Source organism: Euleptes europaea, chromosome 8, assembly GCF_029931775.1.
Source record: "Euleptes europaea isolate rEulEur1 chromosome 8, rEulEur1.hap1, whole genome shotgun sequence".
Lineage (NCBI taxonomy): Eukaryota > Metazoa > Chordata > Lepidosauria > Squamata > Sphaerodactylidae > Euleptes > Euleptes europaea.
In genome coordinates, this window is record NC_079319.1 from 30,661,599 (window position 1) to 30,686,665 (window position 25,067).

The window sequence follows — 25,067 nt, forward strand, 5'->3', positions numbered from 1 at the left end:
TTAAGGCCTCTAATGAAGGCTTAAACTGATGTTAAACAGCAGTATTTTACTCCTGCCGAGGGACATATAAAATAATTGGGGGTTCTATTCATTTTGTTGATCCGAACTTTGAAGACTCAGGGAACAATTTATGCATAAAACTGTAAGTAATTTCACTGTCTATAAAACAAAAGAAACAATGGCATGAAAAGCAGTCCTGGGAATAGCCAGGCCTTTGCAAGGGGTTACTAAGCACTAAGCAGAACTAAGCCCTGATTAAGCATCTAATTACCTTGAACAGCAACGGCATAGAAAGCCCATCGCTTCTGGTGGTAAGACAGCAGAGGTTTCAGAACCACTTTGGAGGCAAAAATGTTTAGTCCACTGATAACGTTATTCAACCAAATGTTACCATATCCACCAGAGAGGTATGCGCAAGGAGACCCAGCTACTCCAAGCTCATCACCTGCACCTCAGGAAACTCCAGGCCAGGTAAGTCTCCACGGGTGATTCTTTATTTACGGACATTATATTGTTTCAAAAATGAAAGAGAGTAGTAAATGCTGCAAATAACAATTATTCAAAAATTGTAACGTCAAAGTGAAATTTAAACACGCTCAAGGAAAGCTGGTGTTTGGTTCGCTTTTAATTTGTTTTTGTTTTTTCTCTTTGTTTTTGTTATCCTTGACCTACTATTTCCTAAGAGATTTCAAAGCCACATACGACTTCAGACACATCTTTTAAAGGCAAAAATGACGCATGCAGCCCAATCCTAGTCGTGTTTACGTGGAAGGGTGCAGCTAGACATGATGGCAACTTAACCCAGTCATGTGGAATCCCTATAAGGGGGGGTTCCAGGGGGTACAAGTAGAGAAGAGGAGCAAGCCAGACCCTTCCCCATCTGTGCTTTTATTATTTATTTAGAGAACTGATATGCCATCTCTGAAGAAAACTGTTTAAGTGGCTTGATCTTTCTTCCAGAAATCACTTCTCCCCAGCCATTACTTTAAGTCATGGAGCCCCACAAGAAGAAAATGGTTGGGGGTACCCTTCATTTCCCTCCTTCCCATCCACTGTTTTATAAAGAATCAGTAGCACTGAACTAACTGTGCCATCCTAAGCAAAGTTACACCCTTCTAAGTCTCTAGAGGTCAGTAGGCTTAGAAGGGTGTAACTATACTAAAGATGACATTGTAAGACACACAGGTTTGCCACTGTCCCATATAATTTGGCCCTAAACTTCACTGAGTTCCAAAAGAGTTTACTCCCATGTAAGTGTATATAGAATGGTGGTCTGCAGATTTAGTGGAATTTGTTAATTAAGTTTAATGGGAATTTTAATACAACCAAGTTCTATTCTGTGTTTTTAGATCTACAAGCAGAGCAATGGCAAGGACTTGTGGGAGGCATCTCATTTTGTCCTCCCCCAATATATATTTTTAGATTCTATATTTTTCTGCAAACCTGGGGTGCTTTTCAGGCTTGTCGAAAGATCTGTCTTGCCTGTTTGCTGCTCCAATCACCAGATTTAGGTGTCCTTAGATTTGGCTGACTTGGCTATTAGAATACACAAGTGGAGGAAGCAGGGGCAGTTTGCAAGACCTAAGCAAGGCTGTTAACGATAGGATGTTTTGGAAGTTATTTATTCGTAGGGTCATCATAAGTTGGAAGTCACTTGATGGCACATAACAGAGACACACACACATCCATTTTGCACCTGAAATAGGAGATACAACATAATCGGTACCTGGAGTAGGGTTGCCAGCTCTGGGTTGGGAAATACCTGGAGATTTTGGGGGTGGAGCCTGAGGAGGGAGAGGTTTGGGGAGGGACTTCAATGGGATATAATACCACAGAGTCTACATTCCAAAGCAGCCATTTTCTCCAGGTGAACAGATCTCTGTCACCTGGAGATCAACTGTAATAGAGGGAGATCTCCAGATACCACCTGGAGGCTCACCACCCTAACCTGGAGGTAAACTAGACCTAGTTTATGGGAGAAAGTTCAGTTGGCTGTTTTAAAAGTAATTTTATTCATATGCCTCAATGTGTCCTAGTTTTAGCTCTCCCCTAGTCTTTCCTCTACATTTCACACTATTTCAAATCTGAACAGTTGTTTAACTGTACTGAGAAAAGCTGACGATACCCATGTACCTTTTGGAATATTTTGTTTCCCCTTGCGTTTCTGTATCATCCTCTACTTTGTCCATCTAGTCATCCTTCCTTTTTTACCCCAGGGGCTAGAGCACTGAAACTTTCTCTTTCTTAAGGATCTGAAATCTTAAAAAAAAAACTGGCCTTCAAGGACAGGCCTATGTAGGGTGCATTACAATTGTCTTGATGCTACTATAGCATAGATCTGGGGTCCAGATCTGCTGAGTCCAGGTAGTAGGGGGGATAGGGGCCATCCTTTGGGCTAAATAAAGTTGGAAGCATTTTTTTTTTGCATTTGTATTAACATATATTACCAATATATGGACCTGGCCCCAATCAAGCATATTTAAAGCAGTTTGTGATGGTGCTGGTTAAAAATAAACTTTTATTTCAGGCACTCAGTATGTTTACCAATTTAAAGGTTTATTTTATGCCTTTTTAAAATGACTTTATCATCTTGAAGCATTGCTTTGGGCAGGAGGGAGGGGAAAGTAATTTAATGATAAGTCAAGTACCGGCCTGTCAAGAAGCAGCCTGTTGAAGATGCTGCATAGTCTATTTCCTCTGGAAACAAGAAGAATCAGTTCTACCTGGGATTCTTTCCATTTGGAGCCATCTATGCCTACTCAAAAAGGACCATGGGATTATCTGTCTGGCGATGTATACCAATCTTCAGTTTTAATTAACAACTTGAAATTAGCTTGTATACTTTCTATTATGTTGCATACAGCGAAAATAAATTCATACACTTAAATTTGATGAGCCGATCAGTTTTCCTATGACTAAAAATGTAAGTAATCACACCTGAATATATATTTTTTTGTATTCACACACACCTTCTGCTATTTCTTTAAAGGAAGAAGATAACACAGATGATCCCCCCAAACAAGAGGGAGAAGATGCTGGAGACCCTGAGCCTGAGGAGCAAGGTTAGTGATATGCATATCCAGAAAATCTAAGTTATGTATTGAGTAATGGAGAGTTGTAGACTCATGCAAGTCTGGAGAGGCACAATACAAATCTTCTCAAACAGTTGCCCTGAAAACTCTGTTCCACATTGGATGAAATTCTGTCATGGACTGCTACTATCCTGGTTCTCATGGACAACAGATGAAAACGTTAACCTGTGGGCTCTATCACTTTGGGAGCCCAGTCAGGTGAGCTACTAAAAAGTGCATGATCTGACCAGCCTAGCATTTACAAATAAAACCAGTAGTTATGCAGGTCTTGGATTTGAAGAATGGTAATGCTGGGGGGAAACACTTCACATGATTTTACCAATTGAAACCTATCCCTGCTGTGTGCTGGAATTAACCTTGGCAAGAAAAAAAGAGGAACATCCATCTTTTCCCTTCAAACACCAATAGCAGTCCTAGAAAGTGGCATTCAAAGAGGTCAAGCTGTGTTCCACCTCTCCCCAGCATCCCCAACTCACACTGTGGCTCTGTGCAGCTCCTGTTTCTACCTTTAAAATCCTTTAAAGACCCTCGGAGTCTTGTATAACTAATCCTCAGTTAGGTGTTCCCATGATTAAGTGTTCCTCCCCACAAATTTCATTGTTCTAGTTCCCAGCAGCAGCTCCCAAACAATTGTTGAGCAAACTGGACTGCTTGGTTGTTGCCCAAGGCATCCAACTGTGCTTGATATTGCCAGAGGTGTCAATTTCTTCCTGAAAGGGTTCATTTCCCAGGTTGCAAACCATTATATGACCTCGGTATTCATTCCTGGCTATCAGTTTCTGAAGTGCAAGGACATTTTGACTAGGTAGTATTTTCAAATAAATGTACACATTTTGCATGCAACTGTACCATATATCATCCTAGACAGTTTATTTGGGTATTGAGAAATGGAATGTCAGCATCCATTCATCCAGTCCCTCCCAGTGATTTGCAATGTTCAGAAAGCAGCATCTACAATCACAGGGAAGGAGCATATGCATAGTGCATGTAGGTGCTGTGCTCAGAAGCCAGAGATCACACGGAGGCAGCGGGGCCAGTGTGCACATGCCCACTCTCCCTCTCTGCACATACAGTCTATGCCCAGAAGGGTCATGTGCACAGAAGGCTATTGTCTACTCTGATTGGCAGCATCTGTCCACTGTCTTTCATATCCCATACTTGCTGGGATGGTAGGGATTGAACCTACAAAACGAATACCAATATAAAAATAAACATTAAATACTAGCAGAATAGGACTGCCAACCTCCAGGTGGTAGCTGGAAATCTCCTGGGATTACAACTGATCTCCAGGTGACAGAGATCAGTTCACCTGGAAAAAATGACCACTTTGGAAGGTGTACTCTATAGCATTATACCCCATTGAAGTCCCTCCCTTCACCAAACCCTGCCTTTCTCAGGCTCCACCCCTAAAATCTCCAGGTATTTCCCAACCCGGAGCTGGCAGCCCTAGCACATAGCAAGATCTACTCTAGTTTTGCACAACTCTTTCCTCGCGAGGCCTGTCTGTATCCAACTGTACTGTTTCATTACAATTGGGATAGAAATATTATATATCTGATTCTGGATTTTTACTCTTGTTTGTGGAAATGTCTTTTGAGCATTATACATCCTTATTTCTCTGGAGAGAACTGGCCTCTAAAAGAAAAGGAAGGAGCTTCCTTACAACATTGTAGATGTCTAGACAGGATATTAAAAGGCTGGGATCTCTTCTCACTAAATTTTTCACAAATTACTTAAGCATCCTACTTGAAATGGCTGGCTAGGCCCGTATCTATGAGCAAATACCTTATTTTTAGCAGGTTTGGGGAAGAGGGGAGGAGAGAGCGAAGGAAGTAGGGTGGATATGGAGAATCCCATTAAGTATAAATGGTACAGCTTCTAGGTTAGAAAGGAGGTGAGAGACTGCCGATTTAATTATTACAGTGAAACTGTTTCAAAAAAGTTTTTAAAATATTGCAATGTGTTTGATAGACTGTGCATAAAATTATATCAGTGCAGTGACTGAAAAAGTGTTGTTGATTCCTGCATCTACTTCATCTCAGGACAGCTGTCAAGAAAGAAAACAGTTGAGAAATTCTGGGAACAAATAATCAGGGAATAGAAATTTAGCACTTCACACTTGTCGGTACTGATTATTTCAATGCACTTAGTTCACGTTGCCACCAATTATGTAATTACTTTTCAAAGTGATATGAGTCCCATGGTAGGAGCAGAATCTACTCATCTTAAGATAAAAATAAAAATTCAGAGTTAAGCAGAAAAATCTAGATTTGAATAAGAGAAGCAGTGACCACAGTCCCTGTGTGATGGTAACTTTCCAGTTGATAAAAACAGCAATCAGTTTGTACACTAGAATGATTGTCAGCATGGTGCCTATTGGCACAATGGTGCCCATGCTGCCCCTTTCCCTGATCTGTTCCTTGCTTATCAACTTCCCTTCTTTTCTTTGACCTCCTTCGCTCCGTCCCCATTCTTTTCTACTGTGTCTGTCTGGGAATGGGCTCACCCTCACTTGCTGAGCAGCCCCCAGACTTACCCAGGAGTCACAGGATGCCCACCTGGGAACCCACAGTGCCAGAAACAGGGAACCCCACCAGAACAGCGGCAATAAGGAAAAAGGTTGCAACAGCCACTGTTAAGGCTCCAACTCAACTATACCAACCAGTTGCCAAGCCAGCCAGGACAACAGCATCAAGGAGGAGGAATGCTTCAACAGCAGTAATGCAAGATGGGCCTTTTCAACACCCCTTTCCAATCACTGCCAATAACTGCTGGCAGTTTAGTCCATCCAGGGCAATGGGAGGGGGAAAGAGCTGCAGGTGCAGCCCAAGATGCCCCTGAGGTCTCATGAGTCTGAAAGCTTTTGCAAGGCTTCAGGGGAATTGATTGAGCACGCACTAGCTTCATAATGGGCTTAGAAGCAGGCCCGTGAGGAGGTGTCTGGGCTTTCTCTCTCCAGGAGGTTTGCCAACCTCCAGGTGGTGGCTGGAGATCTCCTGCTATTACAAGTGATCTCCAGCTGTAGAGATCAGGTCACCTGGAGAAAATGGCCACTTTGGCAATTGGACTCTATGGAATTGAAGTCCCTCCCCTCCCCAAACCCCACCCTCCTCCGGCTCCACCCCCCAAATATCCAGGTATTTCCCAACCCAGAGCTGGCAACACTACTCTCCAGGTTGTGCAAGAGAGACCCAATGAAGAGGTGGGAGAACCAGGTGCTGCACACCCCTCCCCTCTCCAATTCTGAGGTTCTGCAAGTCTAAGCAGGGCAGAAAAGGGCATGATGGATAACTAAAGCTTCTGAAGGCAGGGACATAGTGGCTCCTGAACCCCACAGTGTCCTATCACCTTTCACCTTCCTTCTCTTCCCCCCCCTTCCTCTCTATTTCTCTGTTATTCTTCCCTACTCCATGCCGCTGCCTTCTAGGGTGCAAAAAGTGATGGGAGGTTGGGGTGGTGGGAGAGTCAAGTTCCAACTGATAGAAGAATTTGCCCCATTGTCAGTGTATCTAAAAATTACAAGAATGTGTGAACTCTATTGTTTCTGCTACAGAAGAGGTCCAGTAAAATCAGAACATTTCCTCAGAATCCAACAGATACCAGAAATGCGCCACCTGCCACTAAATTTCAGATTCCTTTCCAAAACCAGTGACATTTATTTGGCACCACTTGTATTTGGATATAAGAAAATCCCTGGTGGAGACCAAGACTGTATCTAGTCCAGCATTTTGTATCCTTTAGCAACCAACCAGATGTTCCCAATGAGTTTACAAACAGAGAAAGAAGGCATACAGTGCATTAATTGAGAAATACTATGGCTTAGAGTTTAAGCCTTGCTTCCATTTGCACCCTATAAATTACACCCCGTTTCCTATATTAGTGTATTTTATTTATTTATTTACCCTATTGATCGTCTGCCTTTCTCACTTGAACCTCAAGCCAGGTTACACAATTTAATCTAATAAAAACCATACCTTATAGCCTAATAGTCAAATGTGTTCTAATCTGTGGATACTTAAATTGGGGCAGATTGGGGCAACACTGACATAAACTAGATAGTTCTGCAAATTGGGGAACTTTCTGGGTTTGCAGAAAAATCTGAAATCATAAAAAAAATTATATTGGGGGTTTAAATCCCCCCCCAAAAAAACAAAAGCATTGCCTGCATATGCGCAGACAGTCCACTTACTTCTGTCGCAGATGGGGGGGGTGGCTGGGAGTGGTGGCAGACCTGGCAACATCGGTGATGGGGGGAGGAAGTTGCAGATTGCCAGGCAGCCATGAACAAAACAAAGAAGGCTAAGAGAGGGAAACACACACACCCCACACACACAAGTATTGTGGATCTCCACTTGTACAACACATAACCAATAGTGCATAAAGCTGGATTACAAAACTAGAGACCAGTGCTCTAAGAACATAAAAAAGCCATGCTGGATCAGACCAAGGTCCATCAAGTCCAGCAGTCTGTTCACACAGTGGCCAACCAGGTGCCTCTAGGAAGCCCACAAACAAGATGACTGCAGAAGCATCCTGCCTGTGTTTCACAGCACTTAATAGGCATGCTCCTCTGATACTGTAGAGAATAGGTATGCATCATGACTAGTATAAATAAAATAGTATAACAACACAATATCACCACATAAGACAAATAATTCAACAGAGCTGAACTGCAAAATTGGAGAACAATGCAATAAAAACAGTGTAATGTGTACAAGGAACAAAGGCATGAAACTGCTTTAATTTCACACCAATAACAACTTTATTTCCCTTTATCAAAATGCCCTCCTAAACAATTCTGTTCTACACATTCTACAGAATGATAAAGCAGGGCATTCCACCAGGTGAGAGCTGTGACAGCATATGCTCAGGTACGGGCAGCTGCTAATCTTACCCATTGAGAGGGTGGCACCTTCAGAAGGTTTTGCTCAGCAAAGTTGTTGTGGTGGAATATATCAGGAGAGGCAATACTGCAGATATGTGGGTCCTAGACTGTAAAGGGCCTTGTGGGTGATAGCCAGCACTTTAAACAGACCCCAGTAACTAATCAAAAGCCAATGGAATGACTGTAGGATAGGTGTTAGAAGGGCTTTTAACCACAGAATTCATCTAGATTCAAATAATCTGACTGCTTCTAATTCATTAGTTTTATTTCTCATACTGGAATGGCACAATCCTCTGCAGAGTTATTGCACTCTAAGCCTACTGAAAATATACACATGAACACGAGTCATTTCACCATGTAATCACAGCTGTGAGCATCTATAGACAGACAAGCAGGGCACAAATTATTTATTTATTTATATCCATGCATGATTCCCATAAAACTGGCACCCACTTTCCTTAAGAGGATTCTGGGGGGAGGGGAGACAGCTGTGAGTGGATTGCAACCATGTGGTTGCACCATTCACATTAATTCTGCTGCTATGTGACAAAAATATGGCAGTGTGGATTCTACTTGGTTGGGGCTGCACACACAGTTAGCAAATCCCAAAGAATTTAAAAAGTTTAAGGATTAAAAGATATGGTTTGCTATTCCAATGACTACTCAGTGAACATAGCGTTTCAGCATCACAGCTCAGTGAACAATGTCTGTCAGTGAAAATGGCCCTTTGAGAACAACCAAATTCCTCATCATCTTGTCCTGGACACTCATCACTGATTCTCTGTTTTCACATCAGAGAGTCAAAAACGCAGGCTTCTGGTTTCCAAAAAAAGTGTACGTATTGTCATTAAAGATTAGTCAGAGCTTGACTGGGTTTAATAAACTTGCTTACTCTTCTTTAGCTATGAAAGGCTAAGATGTAGGAAGCTAATCCCTATTTCTAATTGTTGATGTTTTACACATATGTGCAATTTCCCCCCCACTTCACAAATCTTCTTTGGTTTGTCTAATCCATGAAGGAGAATATTAGGCTACCATCCGAACTAGTGGCAAATAGAGAGAGGAGTCAAGGGGGCTGCATCATGCCAGCCTCACAGCTTCCGTGAGAGAATTAGAAGAAGAAGAGTTGGTTTTTATATGCCAACTATCTCTACCACTCAAGGAAGAATCAAACCTGCTTACAATCACCTTCCCTTCTCCTCCCCACAACAGACACCCCGTGAGGTAGGTGGGGCCAAGAGAGCTCTGTGACTAGCCTGAGGTCACCCAGCTGGCTTCATATGAAGGAGTGGGGAAACCAACCCAGTTCACCAGATTAGCGTCTGCAGCTGATGTGGAGGAGTGGGGAATCAAACTCGGTTCTCCAGATTAGAGTTCAGGTAGTGGTGGTGTACAAGGTAGATCCTGAACCCCTGGATCCCTACAGTACCATTGTGCTTTATTAATGTATAGTGGTGTCAGCCAGGGCTAGTAGATATATGATGCTGATGGTGAAGCGGTATGTTACACGGTCTGGGACCTTCGTATCTGCGGGACTGCCTCTCCTGGTATGTTCCCCAGAGAAATTAACAATCACAAAACAACAACTTGCTGGTAGTCCCCCATCCAAGGAGTGTCTGGCTGGCCTCGACCAGGGCCAGGGCTTTCTCTGCCCTGGCCCCTGCCTGGTGGAATAGCCTCCTGGGTGAGTTCAGAGCCCTATAGGACCTTCAAGAGTTCCATAGGGCCTGTAAAATGGATTTAATCCGCTGGGTTTATGGTTGAGGTCAGCGACAGTTCTCCCTATAAATATTGGCCTCCCTAGTCCTTTTCCCCTCCCCACTGCTGAACCCTTTCCCCCAATTTGTGGGGAGGTCAGTTCCACCTATCCGGCTGCAGACAACTATTCTGTGATTTTAGCACCATCGGGGGGAATTATTACACCTCCATTTATTGGAATGATTGTGGTTATTTTAAAATGTAATTAAATTATATTCTCAGGTTTTATTGATTTTATTATTCTGGATTTTGTAAGCTGCCCTGAACCCGGCTTTTGGGCTGGGGAGGCCAAGGTAAAAATGTAAATAAATAAATACATAATGTTCTTGTGATACTGAGCTATCTTACCAAAGTTTATTATTTGAGAGGCAGCCACTAAAAATAGTCCCAGATTTTTTCCCTAAATATTTTTCTTTTATTTTTCTACTGTGCATATACTCTTTGCTGCTATGTACTACATGCGCCTCATCAATTTTTTTTATTGTCTCCATAATTATCACAAAGCTTATAAAAACAATTCAGTCTGATTTGATCTTCACATCTTCATTGAAGGGGAGGGGAAGAAGAAAGCAAAATATTCCTTAGTAGATCTGGTTCAATTTTAATGTTAGCAATTAGCATTATAAGTGATTACTAAAATTTAGAGACTTGGTAGTTACAGATTGCTCAAATTTCTAACAGCAGTATTAAGATGCCTCCAGGAGATGTGGAATAAAACATGGCATTATCATAAGGATGTTTAATTTAAAATACCCACATTTTAATCAGCAGAGTAGTATAAAATAGGTAAAATATTGGGATAGGTCAAATTATTGAACGTTTGAATGTTATTATATTTTTTACCTTCTTCTGTGGAGGTTCAGACCTGCATTTTTAGCCTCAGAACCACTTTGGGCCAGCTTGGACAATACTGCTGTCCTGCAAAGAGTGGAGAGTGAAGAAGAGAGTCTGTGTTTTACTTCCTGACGCACTTGATGCTCTAGCCAAACCTCTGAAGCCCGGTGGTGTTCATGCATTAATGTATCACCCAATTTGATATTGGAAGGTTTGGCATACACACCTGAAATCCTGCATTGAATGCAGACTTTTATCATATATAAGGAGCCTACATGTATCATACTGGATGGTAGAGCAATTATGAATAGCTGCTGGCCTCAGAACACTGGCCATTTATGCTTGGTAATTAGCAGTGCGTTCCAGGCTGAAGTGCCCCGCATATTTTCTTTTTAGTTTTTCACGCTGAACCGTCATTCAGGAAGTGACTACAAAGCCAGTGCATACCTGCTTCTCGTTTCTTGAGAGCTCCTTTAATGTGACGTTTGCTCCGCCCCCGCCTCGAAGAATCTCCTCAAGGAAGCATGCAAAATCACAGCTGCACATTGGCTATGCAAACGGCAGTTGCTAATGGAAGGAACAAAGGAATAGGCAAGTGGGGTGGAATTTCTCCTTTTGCATCGGGACTGTGAATAGGCATTTTAAAGGTCGCATTTTAAAAAAAGACCTTTGAGCGAGCATCAAAATTGACCCTGCATAATTGGCCACTGAGTAAGTGGAGAGGCAAGGCATGCTGGCCCTCTTTCTGCTCCCACCAGGGGAGCAGCATCCAAAAAACTCCTATGGCTCTGTTCAAATGCAACATGAAACCATGGTTTCATCTAACAAATTTAACAAATGATCACACAAATCCTGGTTTACCCCAACAAAAGCTTCTTTTATCATCTCCATTCTGAAGCCTCTGAAGGCAATGCCATGGGACAAGCTAGGATTAAGACGGGGTATTCGTAGTCACATACCATACAAAACCATAGTTAAGACTATGATCAATAAACCAATTTCAAACCATGGTTTCAGAACTTGGTTTGATGGACATTATTTATAGTTACTTGAGACACACATGTTCAGACAATCATATTAACCATAAATAGTTAAATTTAACCATGGTTTCATGTAATGTCTGAACAAACTAATGTAAATAATACTGTTATTGACTAAATCAAGAACTGGGGAGGGCAGGGTATAAATTAAATACAATACAAATTAAATAAATATTTAAAGATGATTGTTTAGGATTTGATTGATTCTCACAACATCCATCCATCTTAACAAACTACTGTGTGCAACCAAGGGTCTAGATTGCTGCCTAGTTGTTTTTCTATAATCATATTGCATTCAAGGCTAAATTGGGTCTCCTTTATACACAGTACCAAAGAAATGACAACCCCTGTAGTTTTAGTTGCCCTGACCTGGATGGGCCAGGCTTAGGATTGTCAGATCCCTCTTTGCCACCTGTGGGAGGTTTTGGGGTGGAGCCTGAGGAGGGCGGGGTTTGGGGAAGGGAGGGACTTCAATGCCATAGAGTCCAATTGCCAAAGCGGCCATTTTCTCCAGGTGAACTGATTTCTATTGGCTGGAGATCAGTTGTAATAGCAGGAGATCTCCAGCTAGTACCTGGAGGATGGCAACCCTAGGAAGGCTAGCTTGATCTCAGAAACTAAGCAGGGTCAGCCCTGGTTACTAGTTCTTGGATGGAAGACCACCAAGGAAGACAGGGTTGCTAAAAACGAGGCAGGCAATGGCAAACCACCTCTGAACATCTCTTGCCATGAAAACCCTATGAAGTTCCCATTAAATGGCTGTGACTTGATGGCACTTTCCACCACCACCATAGGTTTAGTTAAAATTAAAACAGCAACTAAAATTAGAGAACCTTAAGAACAGCTAAGTTTCATCTTAAAGGGCACTTTCTTTATGACCAAGTTATACACCTGTATTAAACAAGATGACAATAACTATGCCATGTGAGCAATTTGTTGGAAACTAATCTAGAAATGCAAGGAAATACAACAGCAATTACTAGTGTGACTATAAACATTGTGGAGTTGTATGTAACTGTGGGTGAAATTTTCAAGTTTCAACATCTTCTACAAATGTTCACCTGAGAAGCACATCAGGAAGTCTCTTGAGTCTGTAAAGCCCACAATTTATCACTTATCAGTCTGATGTTTTAAACCAAAACTATTGGAAAATTCAAATGTTCCAGAAATGTGTGCAATGCCTGTTTTCTTGAACAAATGTTACCTCATTGCAAATGATAAAAAAGAACCTCTCTTCGGTGCCTAGATTAACTATTAATAGAGCTATTTGAGTGATATAGAGCAGGGAGTTGGTGCTTCCTGTTGCGACAAGCATTGACAGATATGAAGGGGGTCCTCTCCTACCTGCTTTCAGTATGTCATGACTGTGGTTTAGGGAACAATTACATGCTTTCTCCCAACTTTCTGAAATTTGGCCTAAAGGATGACCCCTTGGGTAAAGATTACCATCTCAAAGAATTTATCCCAATTGGAAGTTTAAAAATAAAAAAGAGTTACAGCCATAAATGTGTTTCCTATTGAAACCAGTGGGAATAATTTGCCCAAAAGGAAGATAACTATTTAAAACATTTTGGGTTTTTATAAGAAGGGAGGTTGACTTCCCTCTCAGTGTAAACATGGGAGGGGCACTATCCTTTCTATGCCTCAGCACATTTTGGCTCCAGTCAACCAATGAGTTCCACTGTCTACCCTCATGCCTTCTGGGTGAGAGAAGACAGAGACGACTGCAGAGGTCATTCAGGGTCATCTGATTTTATGTTTAATTGTTTTTAAAGGGGTCACCTTACATTCAGAGTTATCCTCATTTTGTCTCAAAGGGGTAAAATACTAGTTTTCTCAGTCTGAGAACTCAGCCTGTGAGCTGTTAATTTTTCTTCATATTTTCTGTCCCCTTTCAATTTTTCTCCCTTTTGATTTCCGCTGGTGTCAAGTAAATGACTGTGTCAAGTAAATGACTGTTACAAAATGTTCATTCATTTTTGTACAATTTCTGTTAAATTTTTACTGGACTTTATTCTCAATTTAAATATCCATTTTTCACAATAAGTGTCTAAAAATATTCAGCCGTCTGATTCTAGATGCTGCGCAACCTTCTGAAGATGATCCTAAGCCCACTCAGGACGAAAAATCTACGGAACCTATTGAGTCAACACATGAGGAAGAGCAGCAGCCTGCTGATGGAAAAGAAGAGACAGAAGTGTGAGTAAGATAAGAAACTAATGATTCATAGTAAATCCTCATCCATGGCACATAGCACCGTTTATTCCCGCCTACTGGCATACCAGCTACAACTGTTCCTTTAAAAAGCTGAACAGTGGTCCGTACTGTGATCACATTGAGGTTAGATTACTGTAATGCACTCTGTGTGGGGCTATCCTGGAAACCTGCAAAAAAAGAGGGGGTGAAGCAGCATGGTTTGAAACGAGCACAGCGTTTCAGACTCATAAGCAGATTTAAAATATGCTGTCTAACCCTTCGTCCCCACGTGTCCCTTTACAAGGAATTGGGCCAGCAATGGATAACAACCCATTTAAAACAGCTATGTGATTCTTCCTGCCCCGTCATGATGCATCGGCTTCTAAAAAGTCCACTATAGAGAGATCCCTTTATGGAGGATCACCTCTCAGTGAAGAAACCAATTTGTTATCCTGCCAAATGACTTGCTTAGCTTTGACAGACAAGGTATTCATCCCCAAATATTCCTACAGTCCATTAGCAAGAAAAATTACCCCATTTGGGGCTTTCCGTCTCAATACTTCCTCATTTTTAAATATACAAAAATACATTGTCATGGATATTAACAGCGAACAGACATAACCACAGTTTGCTTGGCCAAATGCTACTGTCATGTCTAAAGCCACGGGCAGACATAAATAGTTTATGTGCTGAATAAATGAATGATGATTGAGGAAGCTAAACATTTTAATGCCAGTTTCCTAATGATTTGAGGCAGGATTCACTTAGAGTCTATCAATACGCTATTCCTTCTTTTTGTTTCTATACCAAATAGGGGCACAAAGCTATTAATAGCTTTGTTGGACAGTAATAATCTGTCCAGGGCTGTTTGTGAGTGAAAGGAAAAGTGTGTTGTATATACAATCCTTCACAGTAGGAATGATACCATTTCATCATCATATATAGACAACACCATGAACCCATAATACCAGGGAATTAAGGAAAAGCAGCCATCACCACTATCACAATTTGAAAGATTACTAAGAGATTATATAGCGATAGCACAATGGAATGAATTGAAATCCTGTTGGACACTTCCTTTTCTGAGCAAGTGTATAACTATCGGGGGGAAGCTTACAGGAAGTAGTTTTAATGGAGATGATTTCTTATTTCTTTGCTTATGTCAGAATAAAAGAGATGTGCTTGCCACTCCAGGGCTTAGTGCCGGGAGGGGGACAAGGTCGACAACACATTGAATAGCAATTAATGCACTTAAACAACGTAACATTAAAACATTAGAAGGAACAATTTATTTGAATGAAAGATTTTATTTTGGAGAAATTTTGGCCACAGCTTAATTGGCAACAGCTGAAATGCATTGGCGTAGCATGTGGGCTGAAGCAGTGACATCATTTGACCCCAATGCTCCTGATGTCATCCTACTCCCAGCATGCCCGCTGGAGTAGCATGGAGATGGCAAGTCACGGGTTACACCTGGACGTGAGCCACTCGGTGATTCCTCTGCCACTTGGGAAGAGGCTGCTTGGACAGCCCTCCAGTAGGGCATATCTTTCCCCTAATCCCTTAATGGGACTCCCCAATGGGGAAAGGAGGGCGCGCAGGCCACCTTTTCCAAAACTAATTCCTGCCCACTGCTAAAAACTGCCTAAGCTGTGACGATTAACAATTTTAAAGCAAAACCTTAAACATAGGGAGGGAGGGACGGGCAAACCTGAAGGCAGTCTGCGCAGAGGCAGAAGCGTGCCTCCTTAAATCCAGTCTCGCTGGACTGGGAGGAAAGCTTCCCCCCGATGTCCGGCCAAACCGTCCTTCCCGCCCTCTGCCTCTCCTGGATTGGTTGTTTGAGCCTCTGGCAGAGGGCTAATTGGCCCCCGAATGCCCGGGGAACCTCGGGCGCGCTGCACTCTAGAGAGTGGGCGGCAAAACAGCCGCTCGCCCCACTAACGCCACGGAAGCTTGCCAGCTCTGCAGCTTTTGCAGCTCCTCCCCCGTCCTCCTCCCCCCGCCCGGAGCGGCAAATCCGGACTCCGGGCGAGGGCCCAGAACCGCACTTATTAACCTTTATACTTATTACATTACAGTAACTTATTGCCTTTGATGATTCATTCATGATCCCTTTTCCCAAGATTAATTTGAATTAATACATCTGGAATGGAAGAATGCAATACTATCAAGCAAACACTTAGAACCAGTGAAATGTAATAGTCTGATTTCACCTTCTTATTTTAACTGTGGTTGGTATAGACAGCAAACACACCAATTTGACACTCCTTGCCTTTTGTTATTATATTTATTGAGTAGTAAATATCTGACAGAAAACTACAAGAAGACCCTAGTTTTCACATCAAATTATTATTTTTTCTTTCTAATGCATGTAGCAAACAGATTTCATAAGATTAAATATAATTCTTTATTCATAAATTACCCCAGGCTGCCTTGTGGAAAAGTGGAAGTAAGATGTGTAGAAAACAGATTTTTCTGTTTGACAGTATATACTGGTATGGATAACCCAGAATTTAGCAACTACAGAAGTCTGTCACTTGATTAATAGCACAAGTAGCTTTTTACATTAAGATTGCCATGTCTATTGTATGCATGTTGACATATGTGTGTCACTGCTGGCAATCCCAGGAAAATGTTAATGTCCAAAAAGTTCAGGGATATACAATTGAATGGTGACCGTCATCTAAATTTTGCTTGAAAGCATTTAGTGGTGAATGGCAGAAAATTGAGCTACCGTGTATCTATTTTGTACATTCACAACGTTGTCTGGGACTGCCAGAACTCACGTTTAGTTGTTTTATAGCATTTATAGTTTGCCTTCCTCAAAAAGACTCAAGGTGAATATATTAGCTTCATCACTTTTCAGAGATTCACTTTGTGTTAGGTCCCTCTTTGCCACCGGTGGGAGGTTTGGGGGGCAGAGCCTGATGAGGGTGGGGTTTGGGGAGGGGAAGGACTTCAATGCCACTGAGTCCAATTGCTAAAGCAGCCATTTTCTCCAGGGGAACTGATTTCTATCGCCTGGAGATCAGTTGTAATAGCGGGAGATCTCCAGCCACCACCTGGAGGTTGGCAGCCCTACTTTGTGCGTGGGTTTGTTTTTTGTGATACAGATATCCATATACCATGATTTTTCTGCTCATGTTTAAAGTACTCTGTGTGCTTCAATCAAAGAGCTATGTGTCATGTAGGTCAGGCTTTTCTAAACAGCTCCTGTTTTACGTTCCATTCTCAGTTAGTGGGGACTCTACCTCTACACTAAGAAATGTGGAGTCTGGTGTGGCTTCAGATGCAGGTTCTCATTTTGGCACATATCTGGGGCCCTGAACCAGAAAATCTGCTGGCTCTGGAGGCATAATTCCATGGAGGTCACTTAATATTATCTCAAATAAATTAGCCCAATAAAAAATGCCCACTGATTGTGGGATCAGAAAACTCCAGGGCTGAAAGCTATGTTAGCAAGAGACAGCGTAAAGCTGAAAAGGAGACGTAATGAGGCATGTAAGTTGTTCATGCCTGTTCTACTTATGATATATAATTCTTCTGTGATTGAATAAGTTGGGACATATGATATGGTCAGCCTGTGTTAAGCCTTCCAACCCCCCTCCTTGTTGAGGTAATAGCTGGCTGTGCCGTCATTCTAGCTAATCCCACAGGTGGGTTTTCAAATTACCTCAGCAATGTAGCAAATTCCTCCTTCTCCTATGTTTTGTGTATCTTGAATTGGATTCAAAAACTATTTCCCCCCTCTTATACTGATTTGAACTCATGCTGACAGAGGACAGCAAGAGGGTTTTTCCATGCAGTCCGACACAAATATGCAGTCCTAAACCAGATCTGTACAGTTCTAATAGGAACTTTTTTTAGTTTAATTAGATAGTTGAATGAAACAAAGATGATAAAGCTGAAGCCTATTACTTAGCATGAGGGGAAATTTGTTGCTAAATTAGGGTAAATCATGTTTAAGGATGTTTATTTCCCTCTGCCAATGGGGTGGCCAATCCAAAACCACTTTAGAGGCTGCAACATTCCATATTCTCCAAGCATTGCTATTTACCAGAGAGATTCGAGTCCATTAACACCTTAGATGCCAACAAAATGTTAGCATAAACCTTTGAGAGTCAAAGCTCATATCCAGAAAATCTTGTTAGTCTCTAAGGTGCTACTGAACTCAAATCTAGTGAAGACCAACATGGGTACTCTGAAACTATTAACCAGGGGCAATCCCTCGTTTCTGTAGTTCATCCCTGTTTAATTACTGTCCCTGTTTGGACCTATAGAATACCTTATTCAAATGGTGTCAGCATAGGTTGCTGGAGCTGAGGTCTGAACAGCTCTCTTCCTGGGGTCTGTAGAAATCTAACCACTGTGAATCTGTAGAAATCTAACCACTGTGAATAATCTTAGACAGGGCTCTTGAAGGTGTCTAATGTAAATGCCCATGCTCAAGGTGACATGTTGGACACAGTTGGACATTTCATACATTTCATACACTGGGAAAGCCCTTTTTGAACCTATAAGAATAGTACAAGTATTTTCCCTTTTTCATATGTGAAATACAGGAATTGGGAAGGCATAACTGGATATAATGTGTTGCTGCTGCTGGCTCAGGCCTTCCTCCAGAACAAAAATTCCAGTCCATCAGTCTGGGCCAGCTGTTTTAGTTTTTGAAGTTGGAATTGTCTAAGACAAATTTGATTCTCCATCCCCTGCTGACTCTACTGAGGGTGCTAGAGATTCCATAATTCCTACATGTCAGATGGAAATATTCCAGTAGTAATATCCCCCTTGCTATGTGGCCCTAGTTTATTCTGCAGTGCCTCTGGTATATGGAATGCCCGGTGAGCCACAAGGCTGCCAAATCTCCCTCTGTAGTGAGAGACCTCCCTGCAATAGCCCTCAACCCACACCACCACCTAGGAGGGCAGCGGGGGAAAATGAGCAAAAAACTGTTGTCACGTTGACAGTGTGACATCATTTCCAGGGCAAACCCAGAAGTGACATCACACCATTGACATGACACTCTAGCATTCAGTAAAACCCTACACAGTGCTGCCCCTCATCTCCTCACCCCCAGTCTCTCACCACATGACAGCCACCAGCTGGCTACTTTAGGGAGCCGTGAAAGCGCCCCCCTCACTTTTCTCTCAAAATTATATTAAAGGCAGTATTGAAAGTTTAAAAGTAAAAAAAAAAAACAAAGCAAAAATACGTACAGGGGGTGCTGGGATTTTCTGAGAGAAAAAGGTCTCTGAACGGCAGCAGAGCTCATTTCTACCAACCAGCGATCTCCTTTTTTTAGGGATTATCTCTACAGTAGCTGCAGCTGTACTGACATTATCTGGGACTTTTCTATGTCTTTCCTTCAATTCTCAGCCAGATTGCGCTCTGTGTGTTCTTTTCCCCTTTCCCTCCTCCAAGCAACACGACAGTTCACTCAGGCAATCATTGTTAGACACCTAAAACCTGAGAGATTCTTCTATAACTGAAAGATAGGCTTGGATCGAAGACAGCGTTCACATGGATTGAATTGAACCCATGGAGCTCAACTTTCTCACTTCCCCCTCCAGATGCAGCCCAAAATGCTGCTCTTGAGAACAGCATGGGGGGCATCTGGGGTTGCAGCGGAAGGTGGGAAGCAAGAAAGTTAAGACTCCACAGGGCAGGAATTCTTCCATCCATGGATACACTCTGTTAGATCTAAGCCATACTCCTGTGTTTCTTAAGAGAATGATTGTTCTCCCTTCAGCTGGCCCAGCTGCTCCACTTCAGTTTCTTGTGGCCTACCAGAAGTAGCAACAGAGACATTAGATCAAGTGAGCAGTGGAAGCCAGAACCCTCACATGCTTAATGAACATCTTCTCTTATGTATTACTGGTGTCACGTTCAACTACCGGAGGGTTTTCTCCCACTCTTTCAATGCAGGCTACTGCTTCTAGATGTCACAAAATGTGAACCTTTGTAACAAAATGTACATGTGCACACCAGGAGGAAGATATACAACAATCACATGCCACTTCACTATTCTCAGCTTTCCTTAAGAAAGGTTTTGGTCAGCAAACCTAATGGCTTCAGTGCTAAGCCTTCTCTCCTTACATAGGTGTTTGACTTCAATGGTTCATAAAAAATAATTATACTGGTTCTCTGCAACTTCTGTGCTGCTTATATTCCACCACATCAAATGTATCAAATTACACCTGCTACATATTACAGCTTTTCAGATGCTTGGCAGTCCTTTGGTTTATGGGAAATGAGCACAAACCTGCTACTTGAGAACAGTTTCAGATACAAAACTTACAGCTGGACTGTGTGAGTTATGCAGCAGCTCCCCCTTTGTGTAAAGCAGCTGCCATGTACAGATCCAGATTGCTTTGCATGCTACTGCAATCCTACATTTATTTTATTTCCTTGATTTATCACCCACCTTTCTTACCAAGACTCAAGATGGATTACAAAATTTTTTTAAAAAAAAACCAACTCAATCAAACAGAACTAAACATCCAATGAAAACGAATAGGACTGTGATTGCAGACTGACAGTGCATTCCTAAGGAAAGTTACTCCAATCTAAACCCATTGAAATGAATGGGCTTAGAGTGGAGTAACTCTTGTTAGGAATGCACCATGAGAAAACCAGGCAAACAGAACACTGTCGAAGGTGCAAACAATGCAGGGAGTGGGTTCCAAAGATACAAGACAGTGTAGTAAAGGTGAGATGATACATATAATACACCTTGCAGTAGGCTACAATCCTATTCCCTGTAAAATCGCCTCCTTGGTCTGTTTCATTATACTGCAATTCTAATCCCTTTTTAAAAATGATGCCCTCTTGAACATTTCTAGTTTGCAAATTCTGTGGAAATATGGGAGACTTTCTGATTGTCTCAGGAAGATTGTTCCACAAGTGGGGGGGGGGAACCATCACAAGCAAATGTGCATGAATGGGCAGTTGCTGATCTTACTCATTGGCAGGGTAGCATTCTCAGAAGGCTGTGCTCAGCTGGACAAAGCTGTTGTGGTGGAGCTTAGCGGGATCCAAGGCCAATAAGGACTGCATAGGTGGTAACCAATATCTTGAATGAGCCCAGTAACTGATCTGTAACCAATGCAGTGACTGCATAATGGTAATGGTATGTATGTTCCTCTTAGCCCAAGCTGCACATTCTGTACCAACTGGAGTTTCCAAGTTGACTCTAATGTCAAACCCATGTAGAGAGGAGGAGGAGGAGGAGAGTTGGTTTTTATATGCCGACTTTCTCTGCCACTTAAGGGAGAATCAAACCGGCTTACAATCACCTTCTCTTCCCCTCCCCACAACAGACACCCTGTGAGGTAGGTGAGGCTGAGAGAGAATGACTTGCCAAAGGTCACCCAGCTTGCTTCGTGTGTAGGAGTGGGGAAACAAATCCAGTTCACCAGATTAGCTTCTGCCGCTCATGTGGAAGAGTGGGGAATCAAACCTGGTTCTCCAGATCAGACTCCACCGCTCCAAATCACCATTCTTAACCACTACACCACGCTGGCTAGTCTAGCCTTAAAGTTACAGTGGAATGGATCTATGAAGTAAGATTGGCTGGGTCAAGATAGGGAGCCATTGTCAGAATTCAGTTTTAACTTGGTTACCCTCAGTCATTTAACCCTACAATCAGGCAATGGCTCAGGACCTCCCCAGCATCAATACAGCATCAGCATATTGATGGCAACCTACTACACATGATTTCTCCTAAGAGATTTACACAGAGATTAAATAGCACAGGGGTTAAGACTGAGCCCTGTGGAGCCCCACAGAACAGGCCCTACACTGATGAAAACTGGTCTCCAGCAGTTTTGATGAGTTTATGGTGATAACCCAATTGTGTATGTTCAAGCTGCTTCTTGTGGATGGTTCATTGTTCTTCATCTAATTCAATCAGGTATTTCAAACTTGTAACAGATCCCATAGGATACCTATTTATTTGTTGACCCCTGGACCCCTTCACCCAGACAAGTTGCTGAAATGCTGATGCCTCCCAGTTTTTATTCTCCCAGCTTGTGAATCTGTTTCAATGAGCTGAGACCTAAATCCGGTGTGGAAGAGGGTTGTCAAGCAACTTCTCTAAACTCTAATTTATCACACGGGGAAGTTCCAGATGAGGAAATGATAGTCAAAGATAGAGACAGAAGAAGAGAGTAGAATTAAGTTCTCTGACTCTACTCATGAAATTGCAAGGGCCTTTTTCTAGTAATACAAAGCACAGAATGTCTGTCAGATGTTACTCTTCGCCTGTAGTGATGGTTTCATTCAGTGAGGTCACTAGGTAAAATGGAGATTAAAGGATCTTTATCTCTCGTTACCGACCAAGGTATCAAATTCTCCACAATGCAGTAAATGCTATGCTTTAAAAAAAGGTCTAATCATGTGCTTTAAAAAGAACGAATGGAAAAGTCAGCAACAAAGGTTTCCGCTTCTCTATTGTAGCTCGTCCTAATAAGGCTCTTTGCTCACCACAGTCTCACCCCTGACATTAGAATCTTTATGCCTAATGGTGGCAGCAAATCCCTGAAAAGGCAATTGACAGGTCTTTTATTATGTTTGCCTTGGTATTATTGAGGGTTGGGTGTGAGTGCAGGAGGACAAGTAGAAAGATTAACATTAGAGGTCTACAAATTGTGTTTGGGCTTGGTAGTCAGACATTGCCCTGACCTGGATGGCCCAGGTTAGCCTGATCTCATCAGATCTCAGAAGCTAAGCAGGGTCAGCCTTGGTTAGTATTTGGATGGGAGACCACCAAGGAATACCAGGGTTGCTGTGCAGAGTAAGGCACTGACAAACCACCTCTGTTAGTCTCTTGCCATGAAAACCCCAAAAGGGGTCGCCATAAGTCGGCTGCGACTTGAAGGCACTTCACACGCACACACACAGTCAGACATTGTTTTCTCCTAATCAGCCACAAAATCCAGTCCCATCACAATATTACCTGTAACAATACAATAATTCCTAACTTAAGTGTATACTGACTGTGATAAAAAGGGAAAACTGTTTTATACAGTCATTTTCTGTTTCGTATAGAATAAGAATTTGGATTCATTATCCACAGTTACAAGCATTCCCTTTCAGCATAACCGACCTCACAGGGTTGTTGTGAGGATAAAACAGAGGAATGGAAAATAAATTACACCATCCTGAATTCCTTGAAGAAAGGACAGGATAAAATGAAATAGAAATTACTTCTACTCGGGTTAGACAGCATTTCAATTTAGGAGAATGCATTTATCTCCTAAAATAAATATGAAAAGTTAACGCTATATAAAAATAGAACATAGAGAAGAACAACAACAAACAGAAGCAAAGACAATCCAGTATCTCTCTGGCCACAGGCCTTGGACATAGGTTTGCCAGCCTCCAGGTACTAGCTGGATAGGGTTGCCAGGTCCCTCTTCGCCACTGGTGGGAGGTTTCTGGGGCGGAGCCTGAGAAGGGCAGGGTTTGGGGAGGGGAGGGGCTTCAATGCCATAGAATCCCATGGCCAAGGTGGCCATTTTCTCCAGGTGAGCCGATCTCTATCGGCTGGAGATCAATTGTAATAGCAGGAGATCTCCAGCTATTACCTGGAGGTTGGCAAGTCTATAGCTGGAGTTCTCCCGCTATTACAACTCATCTCCAGCAGATAGAGATCAGTTCACCTGGAGAAAATGGCCACTTTGGCAATTGGACTCCATAGCATTGAAGTCCCTCCCCTCCCCACCCCAAACCCTGCTGTCCTCAGGCTCTGCCCCAAAACCTCCCACCGGTTGCAAAACCTCCCCAAAACCTACTTGTATGGCTTTTTAGTAGAAAATCAGCAGCAATCCTGATCTCAGTTTTAAAAAGAATTCCTCTGCCAGATAGCACAAAGCAGGGGTAAAATGTGATGCTGGTCATACAAGATCAGAAACACTGTGATGACTGGGAGCTCTTTGGGACCCTAAGGAGTAGATCACAATTCAATATCCATTCAAGAATGGCCTGTGTTTAATATTGTTTTCATTGTAAGCCACCTCGAGCAGGACTTTAAGGAGGCAGCACAGAAATGTCCTAAATAAATAAGTAAATAAAGGTGGCTTTTTAGGTCAATCTTATTCTGCCTGGAAGTGGTTAGGGACACACACCGGCTGCAACTCTATGCATGCTAAATATAAGCAAGCAAACAATGATTTTTAAAAATGTGACAATAATCCATTGCTGCCAGATATTTGTGCTCACAGAAGATCTGCATTGCAATCCTATGCAGGTTTACTCAAAAATAAGCAATGCCAAGCACATGAGGGCATACTCCAAATTACATGTCCACAGACTTGCAACATCTTATACCCACTTACTTGGGAGTAAGCCCCATTGAACTAAATAGGACTATGCTTCTGGGTTTTGAAGGTCTCCCTCTTGCTACCCCTCTCTCTCCAGACCAAGTGCACCTCTGTGCTCTCAGACCCACAGGTGTCTGTAAGTCATTTAAAACTATAGGTGTAAATTAGTCTTACTGTACAGCATAATTTGGCCCCAGGAGATTTCCTCACTGGAATGAAAAGCTCTCTTGCCCCTGGCATGTTAGTTAGTAGTGTGTGAAAAACTGATTGACACCCTAGGCAGATAAGGGCTTGTTGAGACATGAACAAGATAGTGGGGTTCTTAAGTTTGCATTCTCCATTCCCTCATGTACAGCTAGGTAATTAAAAGATTCTGCTCTTTTGGCAAGCTATAATTTGTCATTATGTCCTACTCAAAGACTAAAATGGTAAATGCGGCACATGAACACACTTTAAGCTGCCTAACACTGAATCAGATCATCCGTTCATCAAGGTCAGTATTGTGTTCTCAGCCTAGCAGTGGCTCTCTAGGGTCTCTGACAGAGGTCTTTCACATCACCTACTGCCTGGTCCTTTCAACTGGAGATGCCAGGGATTGAACCTGGGACCCTCTACATGCAAAACAGAGGCTTTTCCACAGAGCAACAACTTCTCCCCCCAACTATAGCTTGCCTCCTTCCCCTAAAACAAAGATTAAGCCAGAGCATGGAATCCTCAGTTGGAAGCAAGAGAGTAAATTGTTTGTGGTTCTGCTGTGTCCAAATAGTCTTTGCCACAAAAGCAAAAGTCTTCTATTATTCACACACACACAAGAGGAGGAGGGAGAGGAAGGAACCAGAAAGCCAGGGCATCCTCAGGGTTATTTACTAAACAGCAGTGCATTATTTGTCATCACATGTGAGCTTTTGAAATGTACCTACATAACCCAATGAGCTCC

At 42.3% G+C, this 25,067-nt stretch overlaps 1 protein-coding gene across 1 annotated transcript in view; it reads left to right on the forward strand.

Annotated features, from left to right (window-relative positions):
* Positions 1-351: 351 nt before the first annotated feature.
* CNGB3 (cyclic nucleotide gated channel subunit beta 3) overlaps positions 352-25,067 on the forward strand; it is a 74,529-nt gene continuing 49,813 nt past the window's right edge. Inside the window, 3 exon segments of the mRNA XM_056854895.1 lie at positions 352-471; positions 2,966-3,062; positions 13,688-13,806. Of these exon segments, the coding sequence (XP_056710873.1) occupies positions 352-471; positions 2,966-3,062; positions 13,688-13,806 (336 nt within the window).